At 38.4% G+C, this 16,746-nt stretch overlaps 1 protein-coding gene across 3 annotated transcripts in view; it reads right to left on the bottom strand.

The window, feature by feature from the left end:
• UNC79 (unc-79 subunit of NALCN channel complex) overlaps positions 1 to 12,832 on the bottom strand; it is a 195,281-nt gene extending 182,449 nt beyond the window's left edge. The window contains exons 1-4 of one of the 3 annotated variants that reach the window (XM_045815776.2): positions 12,523 to 12,832; positions 11,638 to 11,758; positions 4,713 to 5,017; positions 1,361 to 1,531 (exon numbers count right to left, since the gene is read on the bottom strand). In XM_045815776.2, the coding sequence (XP_045671732.2) occupies positions 1,361 to 1,531; positions 4,713 to 5,017; positions 11,638 to 11,758; positions 12,523 to 12,625 (700 nt within the window). In that variant the 5' untranslated portion in view covers positions 12,626 to 12,832. Of the gene's footprint in view, positions 1 to 1,360; positions 1,532 to 4,712; positions 5,018 to 11,637; positions 11,759 to 12,522 lie in introns of those variants that run through there. The other 2 variants (XM_045815778.2, XM_045815777.2) reach the window with 2 other exon arrangements.
• Between the last annotated feature and the right edge of the window lie 3,914 nt (positions 12,833 to 16,746).

Below are 16,746 nucleotides of genomic sequence, written 5' to 3'. Positions count from 1 at the left end.
ATACAATTCAGAGATGCGTATCCATAAACGAAGTGCTTGTCAGGTTACACAGAACAAAAAAAGAGAGAATGATCAAATATTCTATTACTTCAACCATATAATCATTCTGCTAATTCTTTTGAATCGCTATGTAATTTAAGTAGCAGTCAGACTCTTTGCTGAAAAGACATGAAAATTACAATTCCCGAGCTAAAATTAAGCTTAACTGTAAAGCAAGTAATGGAGCTTAAAGGTACATATGTTTACCAATTATCGTTCCATAGCAACAAGCAACAGAAGTACATAAAATTAAAATGGTGAAAAAGGATCACTAGGAATGGAATGTGACCAATAAAAAAGTGTTTAAACGGAACAAGAGTTGAGGGAAGGAGAGAAGTAAACGAACACTAGTGAACACCCTGCACTGTGTTCTGGGTGAATCAGCTCAGGTATCCCAACAACCCAGGCAGCTAGTGTTATTATTCTCACTTTACAGGGAAGAAACAGAAAGGTTCGGTAACTTGCCTAGGGCCACACAGCTAGTTTGGTAGCAGAGCTGTTGATTTGAATCTAGATCTGTTTGACTCCTAAATCCTCCATCTTTTCAGGTTATCCCTTGAAGCATAGATGGATTCATAATCGATTTCTTTAAAAAACACTTTAGAAGGATTTTGATCATAAAGACCAAAACCCAACTTGTTTTTTCTCTTTGCTCATGTCAGGAAAGTCTATAGAATTAAGTTTATAAAAGTGAAACAGAATTCAAATCAGCTCCACATTTATAACAGAACCTTACACATGGGTCGCAAGCCTTAGCTTCTTTCCAAGTGTTTTCATACATTTTGACTCTCTTCATCATCACAACATTCGTGTGAGGGGAAGCTAATGCTGCTATCATTCTGCAGATGGGGGTCACCCATGTGAGATGCTGGACACCACAAGCACAGTTATGGATGGAGCTGAAATGAGGATCTGTATAGCCTGACTCTGTCTGTTCCTCTTCCCATCACACCCTTCTGCCTTCATATGCAAAAGATAAGAATTTCTATACCTGAGACAACACTCTCTCCACCTTTTTTTTTTTAAGTGACAAAAAATACCATAATTTCTATGTAGGTAATATAGACTGTGTCTTGATATGTTTTCTTTCCGTTCTATAAGATCAAATTATGCAAATAAAATAATTCCAAGGTATCATCATCATTCATTTCTTTGATTCTCACCATAAAAATCATGCTGAAATGACCATTTAAATCATAGCACCTGTACACAGCAAGTAATTCCATTATAATCTTGAAAATCTACAGCCTAAAACAGCAAAAGCAATTTCCATTCGTATAATACATTAAAAGAATCTAGTATTAGGTAAGATTGAACTTACATATAGCCATTGGTAGAAAAGATGTGCTAAGATATTCAATAATATCCTTGTGCAGAAATGGAGGAAAGGTAGCTAACGTTGATATCATCGTGTAGGGCAAAGTACTCAGAATATCATCATTGAGAAAGGGTAGCAAACATGTAGTTGTATAAAATATCGACTGTCCAAGATCTACAAAACAAAAATGAGTAATCAGTCACTGAATATTTTGCCATTTAACGAAATATGCTAATTCTACATTTTGAGTTCTTAGGAACTGGCTTAAATTATAACCAATTACTGCTCCCTTCCTATTAGGAGCTCTGAAACATAATGTTTAGTAAAGTACATACACAGGGTTCGTTCAATAAATGGCTGGTGAATGATGGCATTAAGAAAGATAAATATCTATGCCATGAGCTTTTCCTCAACCCTTTATCAATCTTATGCATGTAATTCCTGGGTTTTAGAAGCTAAAAGCACTTTCCATGTGATCATGAATCCTGAAATATCCTCTAGCATTCTTGCTTCCATTACATTTTATACAAGAAAACTGTGGCATGAAGCCATTAAATTATTTTCCCACTGGAAGTTTTAGACAAGTCGAGGGCAAGACTGAAAATGAAACCAGACTATCTCTGCTCCATCAACCAAAGCACAATCTTCCTACATCTGGAGTCTTGGGCAATGAGGTAATGTGCCCCTTCCAGCACAGCAGTGAGAGGAAGCTATAAACTGACACTCCATGACCCTGTGCATTTCATTATGAATTACCACGGAAGGATGTGCCACCTAATGACAATCTTTCCACCAACACTTTTAAATGGGGATAGGAACAGTACCTACCACACTTCTAGAAGGACTGTTACAAGGCTTAAAGGAGATTTATATAGAGTGCTTAACATAGCACATACTGTGTGCTCCACAAATATTAGCCATTATTATTAATATGAATAATGTTACTATTATTACCTTCACAAGGAGTAAAACTGGAGGACATTCACCAAAAAAAAACCCATAACTAGTTAGCTTTAGAATGCATGTATACCAAATCCCAATATATCTTTTGATATTGCTGGACCTCCCAGTAAATGGGTTATCAATTAAGACTTGACAATGGAGACTTTGATCATCTTCCTATCCATTCTAAAAGAAAATTTTTAGATTTGTTGGGTTTGCAGCTGCTTTACCTTCTTTGTGCAATTCTGATGCCTGATGTTATTTCCGATTAGAATTAATTTACCGTCTCAACAAGCACATCGACTGGCAACAGAGAGGATGAGGCCACAGGGCACCTTGGCGAGCGAGGGTCATTCAACCTTGGGCTCAAGTTGATGAGACGTAAAATTCACAGGTGTTTTACTAAGAATTACCTGAGGCTGTGCGTCAAAGACACCCCAGCTGCACTCCAGCCTCGTTACAGAACGTTAGTGCTGAAAGGGGCCTGACAGCCAACCTGGAATATTGTCAAATGAGGAAACCAAGTCCTGAAGAAGGAAAGTGATTGCCCAAGATCACCTGACAGGTGGGACCTGAACTGTGACATGCAGCTCTCACCAGGGCCCCGCACTGCCCCCTGTGGGCACACAGCCTCCAGCCCTAGGGCAGAGGTTCTCAAACTCAGGATACAAGAGAATCACCCAGAGGGCTCATGGAAAATCTGGATCCTCAGGACACACCCCTCAGCGATTCTCATTCCTAAACCCTGGTTTGGGACCCAGAATTCCACGTTCAAATTCCCTCGGGGATTCTGACGTTGTCAAGAAACACTGCTATACTGCTTTTTAACCTCTAAGGGATAGTCTAGTGAGGTGTTTTCCTCTCTTCTAAGCTCCCTTATGCAGAACAAGAACACAGTGTATAGATAACAGTGAAGAGTAAAGTTGCAACATAGTTGGGGTATAAAAGCAAATATAATAAATCATGCCCCCTGAAATTGTCATAATTAAACATTAATTGCAATTAAATGGGTTGTGAGTTACCAAACTGAATACTTATATCTGAATCAAGGGGCTCGCACACCGTGGCCCATCCCAGGACCAGGCAGGTCTATAGTGACCTCAGGACTGGTTGTCACAAAGGAAAAGTACTGACAAGCCCATCACCACTACGGTAGGCTCTGTCAGTCTTATGTTCAAAGAGTCGTCTCTCCTTTAAGTTCTGAGTGGGGATGGGATCCCAGTGAAAGTGACCAGGCTTAAACAGCTACAAAATGACACAACAGGCAAATTTACAAATCTGTACATTTTTAATATTCGCTACAATACGGAACTGTAAACATAAGAAGAAACAAATTCAATAATCATTATTTCATCATTTTTATGAAAGTAGATTTCTTTTTAACTTTTTCATTAGGAGCACATCTTACTAAATAAACCATTAAGCATTCTTAGGAGAGTTAGCCACAACTCAAAGGTAAAATAACCGCCAAGACCCACCCACTTCCCAAATTCCAATTTTTCTATATAGTGAATTTTTGGTTATCATTATTTCCAGAGATCAAATTATCAGTGCTTTAAAGTTAGAACAACTGATGTTTTAAACATTCATTCTCTGAAAAAAAAAACCTTCTCTTAATGCATGGGTTTTCCATGTGATTCTCAAAAATATACTACTGAATAGTTAAGCAAGAGATAGTATGATATTATTGTACTCCTTTTTATGGGTTAGAAGAATCTGGTAAGCAAGCAAGATAATGAACTTGACTAAAACACACTGCAGAAAGGGAAAGCATTAAGAAAAGGGGCACGCTCTTAATAGGAACACCACTAATACTGCATAGTAGATACCATATAAGCTTAGAGCATCACTATACACTCGACCAATGACAAGCGTTTTGTAATAACCATCAATGGCTCGTGAAATTTGGAAGAGTTCTTAGAGATTTCTCCTTATCAAACCTCCTGGATTTAAAAGACAGGAAAAGTAAGTCCCAGAGAGATTCTGTGATTTGCCCCCCAAAAAATCACAGAATTATTCAGTGGATTTGACGTGCTCTTTGGGCTCCACTTCTTACATTGTGGGGGGGGCGTAAGTTTCTAAATCTTAGCCCACAAGTCATAATTTCAACAAGAACCTCCATGACAAGTAGATCAGGAGAAAAGAGGTCAATTTCCGTCAGAGCCTGACTCCTCTCTATGGCCTCCCTGTTCCCCCCAAATGTAGGCCCCTCTGGATAACATCCCTCTAGCCATAAAAGAGCAAAAAAAAAAAAAAAAAAAAAAAAGACAGGATGGGAAACACCATAATTAAGTTTCCGTGTAAGAAAGGTTTGAGCCACACAAAGATCTCTCGAGCAATTTATTCCAATAACAAGTCTCCAGCATCCATAAACATACATGGATATTCTCAAAGGTTCTGATTAAATGCTCACCGTGTTGGCCATGCTGTAGTAAAGGAACTAGATCCAGGAGAGTCACCAAAGTCACGTAGAGGCCTTGATAGTCCAAAGAAGGGTAGTCTGACAAGTGAGCATCACGACTTTGCAGGCCGCGTTCAGAGGGAGCATCTCGCAGGACGCTGTAAAGGAGGGAGCGAGTAACAGTAGGGTTGATGGAACTGACCTGCGGTCTTAGAGATGGGGTGAGTGGGAATGGCACAGGAAAAAGACACATGGTCATGGGCACTGTCAAATTGGAGGCATCTTGGTTTTCCTTCTTCCCTGTGCGGGACAAAATGCTGTTGGGGGGACAAGGAAAAAAAAGAGACAACAAAGACACAAAGAACAGCACATTACATTGAAATGACACTCTAAAACAAATAATAAAACTCCAGATATATCCCACATAAGATGCAATTGCTACACCAACAGTGTCTACAAATCAAGTACGGGTCACATAGCTTCGTGCTCACAGAGATAACCAATAACGCAAGGTTTCTTTTGTGGAAGTTGCATTGCATCTCATGTGTTATCTGGTTAGTAAGGAGCAAAAATATAAAAATGCATGTTTCAGTGCCAAACCCATGTTTTACAGCTTATCAGTTTGGTGAAGGAGAGGTTTCCTCAAAGGAAAACCAATGGCTTCATCTAATGAGTTAGGGCTTCTATTACTAATTAAAACAAGCTTTCAAAGCAAAGGAAGTTTTCAGCAAGACTGTCTTAATCAGGTAAGTAAAAACCTGCAAAATATAGGTATGGCACTTGCAGAAACATGTTTTAGCAAAGAATAAACATGTGTGTTTATTAAGAAAGTCTTAAAAATCACATGTTTATTGCATCAAAATAATGTCTATATGTATATTATGATACTGTTTCATGACATTCTGTCAGTATCATTTGAGATAATGAAGTTTAAACAGGCATATGAATTTAGAAATAATACATATTTCTAAAATGTTAGCTAAACTACATTGGAAAAGCTATAAAATAATATATAGTAGATGGTCCATAGCATATGTTTGCGAACTAATGATAATGGTTACTTATGTGTGTTTTTTTTTTTAATTTTGCATGTTGGGGAGGAAACATTTTATTCTACGAATAAAAACAGTGGTTTATTAAATAGTTACCTTCAAAATTCTAAAGACTAGGCAAGCAGTATCTGTCATAGAGCTGCACATCATACAATAAGATCTCATATATTACTGCTGCTACTTACGTTATTATTCATCAAAACTCACTAAACACTAAAGGAAAGATCATTTAGAAAGTTAAAAAAAAGTTTAATGGGAATAAAAATAAACTCTAGAAATAAACTGGCTTTCTTTTAGCCTTCCTTTTTAAATGAAAACCTTTTAGTAAAAGGCATAAAGCAGAAGAGTTGTTAATTTAAAAATAGAAGAAATGACTGCTTAGCCAGATGTTTAGGTTTTTTAAGTTAGATTATACTATTTATCATTAAAGACAATAGCTATACATTATAATGATAGTATCTGCTGCACTTACAAAGTGCTTTTATATAGTACACTTAAGTATTAATCAAAATAGATAACAATTTATAAATGTTTCATTACGTAAAAATAACATTGTTTTACACTTAACTCTATGTGCATCACACATTACTAAGTTCTTAGTTAATGATATTACATTTACCATTTTGCAGTGGTGTGAAGAACTGGTTAGTGTCAAGCATGCTTACTATTTCAAATTTACATTTATTTCTATTTACTCTTAGTGCAAAATATGTTACAATGTAAGAAAAATGACTACATGCTTTTTATTTTCCATGTGCCTAATTTACCTCGATTTCCTTTGTCTTCTGTTACCCAATGTCCAGGGAAAAACAATTAATAATAATAAAGATAATTTCAGAATAGTTATGTAATACTTCTTAGCAAAAATAACTTAAGATTTAGTGTATTTTTTTTTACTTTTAAAGGGATTAAATTTACCTTTTTTTGTGTGTGATGTACTTAACTTAAAGTAAGCTTATACTTCACAATGGGATAATATCAACATTCCAGTACCATCAGATTTTCCATCAGACTTTATACTTTCCTCATATAACTTGATTACTCCTAAAAGTACCACCTTTAAATGTTATATTCTTGATAAGCCCAGTCACCAAAAATCTGTTTTAATCCTGTAGGATTCTATCCCACTGAAAACTCCTTTAGAATCACAACAGATGTTAAGTCAGAAATATTATTTCCCAAACTTCTGCCCTAAGTTAGCCTACCACCGGCATCATTTCAAAATTACAGGATGCGGATCTTATAGAAGTGATATAGAAAAACAACATTTTGCCTTACAGAATAAAATCAGCTATATATCATATATTAATGTTGTCCTTTACATTAAGTACAGTTCTGGTCATCAGACTTTTCCTTGGTGGGGGAAATATAGCACATTATTTTTTTTTCAAGTATACTTTAGTATTGTTCCAAAGTTTGATATAATTTAACAGACACTACTCAAATCAACTTTGGAGACTCTGTTTTGGTATTTTTCCCTTCCTGTATACGTGGGGTTCCCAAATGATAGCAGCAACAAGTTCATACATGCAGGGAGGGAGAATGTCAGCATTGAAACAGTAAAACTTCTCTCTCACTGCCTCTAGATTTAATAAGTAGGTGAAGTTGAGAAAAAAATGGCTGAAGATGAGTTATCCATGAAACCAGTTTTAAATTACCATTCATGTTTCAATGTAAGGAAATGTTTTCATTTGTGGAAAAACTAAAGAAGGGCTCATGAATCAATGTACAATGCATTGTGATTTTATGATGTTTTGTGATGTTTATTCAGAAAAAAAACCTTATTTCCCCAACCAAACTGTCTAACTTGGGAATGATAAAACCATCTACCCCATCTAAAATTCTTCCCCAGAGGTCTGTACACCCAACCAAAAAGAATATGAAGAATGCCCTGCTCAGAAGAGTTTGACCCAGCAACCAACTTTTCACCTTTCCTTTTCCCTCCTGAGATCCTCTTTATCAAACATTTACTTCCAACATCAAGAGGAACTAAGGGAAGAAGACCCCTGCGGGTATGGAGAAAGATGAGAAGTTGCCCCGAGGTATTTATAGTGCAGAAAATTAATACATCAAACAAACTTTCTATAAGATTATGAATCTTGACATTTGAGTTGAATCTCTCTACACTAAACAAAATTTACTTGACAATGTTATGCTCTAAAGCTACTCTGTGGACCTCAAATCAATCACTGGAAGGTCTATGTTTTCTTCCCAAGCAATTAAAAATTACGATTCAATTAGGATTTTTGAACTGAGACTAGAATCCCTTTTCAAAATGTATCAAATATTTTCTAAAGAGTTAGAGGCAAGTAACTTTCCCCAAACTTAACTATTTTAAAAAAGATTTTATGTGCTAGCAGTTTGAATGGCACCAGCAGAGAGATCTGGGGGAAGGAATTCCAAAAGACTGTATGACATGGGAAGACTGGAAACCTTTAAATATTCTGCCAGGTAAGAGGTAAGATCCTTAAAGAAGATCTTAGATTTTAAACATGGCCCCAGAATGCTTCCAATATAAAAAGGACAGACTCCTCTGTAGAAATGAGGGGGGATTAAAATAGATGAACTTCATAGGTCTTTCTCATACTAAAAGCAAACAAAAAACTAAACTCTGAAGTTGTGTGATAAGTGCGTGTCTGTTCCCATACTTAGAGGTCTCCGCTAAATGAAATGAGTACAACTCAGCACTCAGACAGAATTTTACCTAGAACCGCAGGTCACGTCTAGGTAAGTAAATGCTCTAGAAGGACTGCTGCAATGGACAAAATTGGAACCAAAGTCAACTCAGTTCAACAAATATTTGTTGATCCTCTTCTGAGGACCAAAGTCTGCTCTAGGCTCAAGGGCTAGTAAGATGCACGGGAGTCCTGCACAGGACTCACCTACTAACTAAACCCCATGAACTTTAATATGAGTCTAATTAAGAACTAAGTGGACATACGTGGACTATTCACTGCTGATACAATCAACTATGGTAACATAATCTCTCCTCTCCTGTGCATTAAATTAATTGAAGTTAAACACCTAGACTATTCTCTGCCTTTGGGAATATGTACAAAACTCTACTGAAATTAGTGAGAGTTACATGCCATGCATAAAAACCAGAGGACTATTACCCTAAAAATGCAACCCTAACTCAAATGAAACAGCCGGTAGTTCAGGCTGCAGATTTTAATCGAAATAATAATACTTCTGACTTTCTTGAGAGTATCCAAATAGAAAGACAGGGTTACTCTGTGAGAATTCATCTCTAATTCTTTCTTCTTTTTTCTTTCCAAGAATCTGAATTCTGAAAGTGAAAAGTGCTTCTGAATGTAAAAGTCATTGAAAATGCAAAGGGAACCATCTTGTTAGTAAGTAGAAAATCTTACTACACCAAATACCCAGACCATCTCATTTGTCTTGAACTTTCTAATCATGTAAATAAAATGAAGAAATATAAATATGATTGGTATGGATATATATAACACCAGTGAAAGTGGTGTATCATAACTTGGTCCAATATATGGAACAATACTTTTAAGTTCTATATTTCCAGTAAGCAAAAGAAAAAAAAGAGTTTTGAGCTGCTTTTTTTGTTGTAGTTGTTGTTGTTTTTAATGCGGAGGTAGGCAAAGAGAAGGAATAAACTACACTGGGTTCAGCCCAAGAGTTGAACCTGTAAGTACTAAAGTCCAACCCATGACAAGTTACCCTGCTTAGTGATTTCACTCTTCCTCCCACTACATGTGAGTGTGTCCTATAGGCTGTCAACTCTGACCTGCTGCTATGCACAACAAACTGCTAAGTGCGAGAAAGAGCTAAAACATTTGGGAATTGAAATGCTGTCCATGTCACTCCCAGTACAGCTCAATTTAACTTCGAAAAGTTGGCAAGTCTTTGCACGAAGCACGTCCTTTCCTCCCTTAATCTCAAGGACAGCCAAAATGAGGTTATGGACTCGGAATGGATGCTGGTATTCCCAAAGGCCAAACCCAAGTTTTTATGAAGAGAAGTGTATCTATGATAACCAGTAGTACTACCATGATAACCAGTAGTACTAGGGAGAAGCAGTGTCATCTAATTATTGACTGTGTGTAAGGTGGATGAGGACCACCAGGGTCCAATGCTGGTTCCAACATTTACTAGATACGTAACTTTGAGCAGTTTATTAAACTGCTCTATGCTTTAGTTTCATTGTTTATAAAATGGGTGTATGACTACACTCATTTCATACAATTATTATGAGGGATTACATGAGATGACATGTAAAACACTTAGAACAGTGCTTGACACCTATAATTACTGGTATTATCACACACTATGGCTATGATCATGGCAGCTATTTTGTTACTATTACCAGTAGGAGTAGTTGTTGATGCAGTCTCCCTTTGAGAATGGACTTGGCTCAATTGCATAGAATCTTCTCCAACAACTACATGAACAAACCACCTTAGCATCAGTTTTACCATTAAAATGTTATCACCCGTGATCATATCCTTATGATCCATCACTCAAGAAAATGGAAACTTCGTGTCTTGCAAACATGACTTCAGTACCCCAAATTTCCAAACTTTCTGATACAATAACGAAGACATAAGCAGTAGGCTTCCAAATGCCAATGGGAACGTAAGTTTCTTTGCAAAGTGAATTCAGACTTTGCTCCCTACTGGAAAACAGCTCTCACTTTGCGAACTCCCAGAATTTGTGATAAAGGAAAGCACTTGCTGTTGAGAACCCTGACCTCAACGACAAAAAGGAGAATTCAAAAGAGCAGAGTCAGATGCTTGGTGTATAAACTTAAACTGATTATCACTATGAAAACTGAACAAATGCTTCCCCTGCAATTTGAAAAGAAGGGAAATCGCACCTAACAAGGTCAACTTACTGAGCAAGTATGAAATCCATGAACCTGATAAACAGAATCCCTTTAAAAGAGAACAGGGACACTAAAGGTTCTAAAGAAGGCAAGGTATTCCAAAGAATAAGAAGAACAAAGAGCAGGGATGCAGAAGACCAGAAGCTGACTTGATCACATGAAGCTGCTTTCTGCAAAGTGTTCAGTCTGCCCACAGCTGAGCCTCGGACCGCTGGGACCTCCGAGACCACCAGGGCCACGCCCCTCATTCCCCACTGCTGTTCTGTCCCTAATCCCAAAAATCTTGCTAAAAGAAACAGTAGCAAGTCAATTTGTGTGTTTCCAAATATCATATCAGGAGCTCAAAGATCATGGTCACTAACAGAGAGATCGAGCCTTAGAATTTAATGGAAAGGGAAGCGCTTCCCTCACTTCTTCGCTGTGATTTCCCAAACACCTGAGTGACTCCCCTCCCTCTGCTGGTTTTTCCTAATAAGAACTATGAGAAGGTAGCTGCCTCTTGTCTCCTGTCTCTGTGTCACAATCAAAGGGGCCAGTATGTGTTTTCCTCTCCTTGTCCCCCACAGAGTGTCCACATCAATTGTCAAGCATGTTGAATGCTTGAAGATGGTTATTCCCATAGACCATACTTCAAGAAATAGGAAATACTACAGATGAACCCAAAACGCTACTTAATTCTGATTATAAGACCATCTCTTATCCTTAATTTTAGCAACATAAATTCTCCTTTCTACCCCACTGTACGTTAGTGCCACACATAGCATGGTTATCACTGTACAGATCTCTTGAGAAGATGTAAAATGGGGGAAAGCAGACTGTGGCCATACAACCCATTTTTTTTTTCCAGTGAGGCCTGTGATCTGATCTGCTATATACACCCAGAGAACCTGAGTCCAGACTCTTCTGGCAGAGCACGAGAAAACAGAAGGCCCTTCAAAACTTCCAGTTCGATAAAAGCTTAGGTCCCAATCAATTCAGCAGTACTACCTAATAATTCTTTTGAAGTAGAGGATATTTTAAAGCTTACCTTAACAAGGTCTGAGAAAAGTATTTCAGGGTGTTTGCAATATCTGTCCCTGAAGGTACAGGATAAATGTTGTGAAGAACCCGGTTATGATATTCCTGTAAGTACCGGATCTTGGAAGCAACTAGATAAAAGCAAAACAAAACAAAACAAAAAAAAAGAAAAATCATCTTGTAATATGTATCAGGTACACAGTTTGTTCGTTTTTTTTTTTTTTTTAATGATTAGGCACAGGAATCTAATTAGCATTTTAAGGAAAATATGTTAAATTTTTACCGGAATTCCATGATAGAAACCATTTAAAAGACCTTTAATTTCTTATTGTTGTCTTCAGCACACAAAATTTTTTTTAGTTATCTGGCTTAATATCCTATTCACAAATTATCTATTACTTTTTTTTTATCACTAAGAAAGGCAGTACTCCAAATCATTTTATAATCACCCCCCAGTTAGCTTATTATTAGCAATATAATAATAGATATAAATCTCTGCCACCAGAGAATTATATTTAAGATTGCTGAACTAAAACTGAAGGAGAAAACTCAAAGGTCTTTCAACAACACTCCAAAAATCCTAAAATATAGGGAGTCTCTTGCACAATGGCATCAGTCAAAACCAGATTTTTAACTCAGTCAGTGATCATAAAAGCATGTAGCGTGTTTAATGAATGTTTGAACTGTGAGAATATGTTAAGAGAAGAGTAACTTGTTGAGTATTAAGTAAGAATACGATTGGGTGGTAATAAAAATATAAAAAATGAATGTCACATTTTTCTTCCAAGGAATTTCATAAATTAGGAGACTTCCTAATAGCTTTTCTGAGCACAGCTGCTCAGATCTTCAAGATTCAAGAGGGACTGAATGGGCTTGTTTACCCTCCTAGACCTACCTGGAGTCACCAGCATTGTCCACATTCCTGACCTGACCTTTGACCTGGCTGCAGTGAATGGCCCAGTTCTAGTCATTCCTCTTTGCAAATCCCAAGGGGCCATGATGATCACCGTCTCTCAGGTCTCCTCTTCCACAGAGCTCTCAACACTGTCCATTTGTCCTTTCAATCTTTACGGCTACCAAGGGAGCCTTTTAGGTGGTATGGCTCACTGTCAGCAGTTAACAGAAGACATATCAAGTCCTGGAGAAGCAAGATCTTGCTGTTCCCAACAGCCCATGGAAACAAGCTCCTGGATGCATTCTAACTGAAATGCTGGCATAAGCAACTTAAGAAAAATCAAATGCTTTTGACAGGCGTGGGACGTAGAATCACAGAATATGAAATATCAGAACTGGAGGGACCTTAGGGACCTTTTCCCAAAACCATTTCACTTTAAAGATGGGGAAAATGAGGCACATAGGTAGTCAGTGGCAGAGCTAGATCAGAACTTATACCCCTGGCCCCCGTCCTGTGCTCTTTCCACTGTGATATACTCAAGAATATGACTCTGAGATGAAGTTAATATGCAGGTAGTGGGTGTTCACTGCATGATATCAAAGCAATTCCCCACTGTTATTAGATTAATCATTGATTCTAAATCCCACATATACGATTGATCAAATCTGCCTTTTCTCCCTCCTACTACCTGTACTATTTCCATAATATGGTTAGCATTTCCCCACAAAAAAAAGTCTAGATTGCAGATAATAATACATTGAGTTTGTATAGCACATCATCTCTGAAGAAAGCAACAAGTTTATATCCATTGTCTCAAGGAACCCCCAAAGTATTTGGTTGTAAATAATTTTTTCCTGACATAAGGTAAAAAGAAGTGATACTTGAAACTCTTTCAATTACATAATTTACAAAAACCCATTTCCTTCTCAGTGTTTTTGATCTCAGTGCTGTTCACCACCTTTTTAAAAATCCTACGATAGGGAACCCCCATACTAATACATAGTTCCAAGTCCCAGATATTTGATATCTGTACTAGGCAGCATATGCTTTCTGCTCACCCACCATCACAGTAATGTTTTGTTACTGTGACTTTTCTCCAGCATTAATATTCAGCAGGTTTCTGTCAAGTATTTCAGGAATACCATTAATCATTCCACCACCTAAAAAAGGTGTTGATGGTGCAGGCTGTGGACAATAAACTCATGTGAAGAAAAAAGCCATAGATCCCAAACTCAATGCTTGCTCATAATTCAAGAGCTACAAAACTGTCAGTACACAACAATGACAAGCATTCAAAACTGTGTGTGAAAATGAATGAATATTCTTTTTAAAGTTCCTTTTGTTAAAATGCAGCAGCGGCTCCTTTCAACAGGTATCCAAACATGCAAGGGAGAACAGAGACAAGAATCACTCCCTACTTTGAGACCTCTTTAATATTTTACAAATGTCACATTACATTATCTTTATTTACTTACCTGTTTGTTTTCTATATCAGATTATAAGTTTCTTGAAGGCATAAACTGTACCTGACTCCTGTCTCTATCCCAAGCCTAACACACTGCCTGGCACTTGGTAGGTACTTGATATATTTGCAGGATAAATGAACAAATGAATTATCACTTTGATAATTCCCCGTATCACCTGGCAGGGGGTCGTTCTGCAATATAAACATCTCTGTCTCCCACACTAAGCTGCTGACTCTTTTTATTCCTAGTGCCAGACATCTAGGAGGTGGTCAATAAATAACTGATGAGTGAAGATGGAAAGAGGGAAGAAAGAAAGAAGAACAAAGATAGCAGTGAGTAATCATGAAAGACAACTTCTAGAACCGGTTGGAAAAATGCTCAAGCTAATTTTTACATTGGCGAATGCAAGAAAACCTTAGCAGTGGTAGATTTATTTAACTTCCATGTTTTCAACTCTTGGAGAACATCCAGAAAGGTCCCCGACATATAGTAATTTGTAATTGTGCTGAGGACATGAATAGAACTCATTTACCTTTCAACTTTGTGTGCACACACACACACACACACACACACACACACAATGGTCATTTGGCTGGTTGCTAAGCCCATGTGAGCAATCAGCAGCCTCACTGCAGCACAGAGGTCTTATTCTTTACTCAACCATATACCTGAATATTGCTGCAGAAACTCCGATAATTGAGATGTAAGCAAATGATCTACAAGCTCAACTGACCCTCAGACCACATTTCTCTAGTAAGCTCCTTCTTCTACCCTCCTCAACCACTGTTTCATCCTTCTCCCCATTTTCCAAAACTCCCCCACACCCACTCTTTTCCTTATACTTTTAAGAAAACAGAAGCCATCCGTTACAGACTATGTCGTTGTACTCCCCACTCCCAAAATCATATGCTGAAGGCTTAATGTCAAAATGTGACTGTATTTGGAGCTAAGCCCTTTAAAGTAGTGATTAAGTCAAAATTAAGACCCTTAGAGTAGGCTCTAATCCAGTCTGACTGGTGCCCTTATGAGAAGAGGACATTGGGACCTAGGAGAGACACCAGGGATACGTGCGCACAGACAAAAGGCCATGTGAGGACAGGGAGAAGACGGCCATCTGCAGGCCAAGGAGACAGGCCTCAGGAGAAACCAAACCTGCCGACACCTTGGTCTTGGACTTCTGGCCTCCAGGACAGCGAGAAAATTACTCCTGTTGTTTATGCCACCTAGTTTGTGGGGCTCTATGATGGCAGCGCTAGCAAACTAATACACCCCCACAGAGGAAATCCTCCAAGAGTGTAAGTCAGAGGTAAGAGACCAAGCTCTTCTGGATCAAGACTTTGGCTCTACCTCTACTTAACTCCCATTTCCTCATCTGTAAAATAGGGATAATCATACCAACTTCATGGGGTTACTGTGAGTATTAAGTCCCTGTGCCAACCACTTAGCATAATACCTAGTACATACTCAACACAGAGCAGACAGCAAAGCCTACCCACATCTCCTTCTTTCCTTCCTTCCTTTTCCAATCAAACATCATCAATGGGACCACTCGTGCTCTCCCTCCTACTAAGTCATGTCCATAAGCATTCAAATAAACTCTAGAATGTCCCTTTGTTAAAGGGAAATAAAAAACCTCTCCCTTGACTTGACATTCCCTTCCAGCACTGGCCTCTCTCTTGAGAGCCAAAATTATAATGAGTTGTGTACACTCTCTCATCTCTCCATCACTCCCAATTCTTCTACTCACTTCAGTCGGTCATCCACCTCCACCACTGCACTGAATCGCCTTCTCCCACCATCATATGGAGCCTCCATGTTGTCAAATCCAATGGGCGCTTTCCAGTCATCATTTTACTAGACCCTTCAACACATTCCATACAGCCAATCCCTTCCTCCTTGACACTCACCCCCACTGGCTTCCCAGCGACCCCACATTCTCCTAGTCTTCCCCCTCACTGCTCCTTTGCATCCTCTCAGGGAGTGTTGCCACCTCCCCCATTGCTTGATGTTTAATGTCAGACTTCCTCAGGGCTCACCTCTAGACTCTCTGTTCCTCTCTCTCCAGACTCTCTCCACAGCCAATCCCACCCATCCATAGTGCCTGCAGCACAGTCCATGCCAACGACTCTGTATATCTCCGTCCCAGATGGGTAGCTCTTCTGAGTAACAGACTCATCTATTCAATGTCTCCCCTTAGTAATCTTACAGATACCGCAAGGTAAACATGCTCCATAATGAACTCTTATGTTATCCCTTACCCCTCAAAAAACCTACTCCACCATCTATGCAATCTACCATGTCACTCCAACAAAGTATTCTGAAAATCATCCCTGACAGCTCCTGTTGCCTCTCCCTCACACCCTCATACCAACCTGTCACAAAGTCCTGTCAATACTACCACCAGAATATTCCTCCAATCTGTTTTCTGTTCTTTATCTTCACTATTATTACAGAGCACCATCATCTCCCGATCAATTGTGAAAGCCTCTTTACTCATCTCCCTAGTTCTCTCTTGCCTCTCTCCAGTTCTTTCTCCTCAGAGCAATCAAAGAGATCTTTCCAAAATATAAGCTATTTCATGCATATCCTTCAGTGGCTGCCCATTGCCCTCAGAACAAAATCCAAAATCCTTTATCATACCAGGTCCCTGCCTACTTTCCAACTTCACGTCATTCCTTAAGAGCTAGACACAATTGGTTCTTGCTCCAGTTTTCTGAACTGGTCAAAGCCACTTTTTTTTGCCTAAAAACCTTTATAT

Source organism: Ursus americanus, chromosome 26 (assembly GCF_024610735.1).
Source record: "Ursus americanus isolate L20-20 chromosome 26, mUrsAme1.1.p, whole genome shotgun sequence".
In the NCBI taxonomy this organism is placed as follows: Eukaryota; Metazoa; Chordata; class Mammalia; order Carnivora; family Ursidae; genus Ursus; species Ursus americanus.
This window is presented reverse-complemented; position numbering and strand designations above follow the sequence as displayed.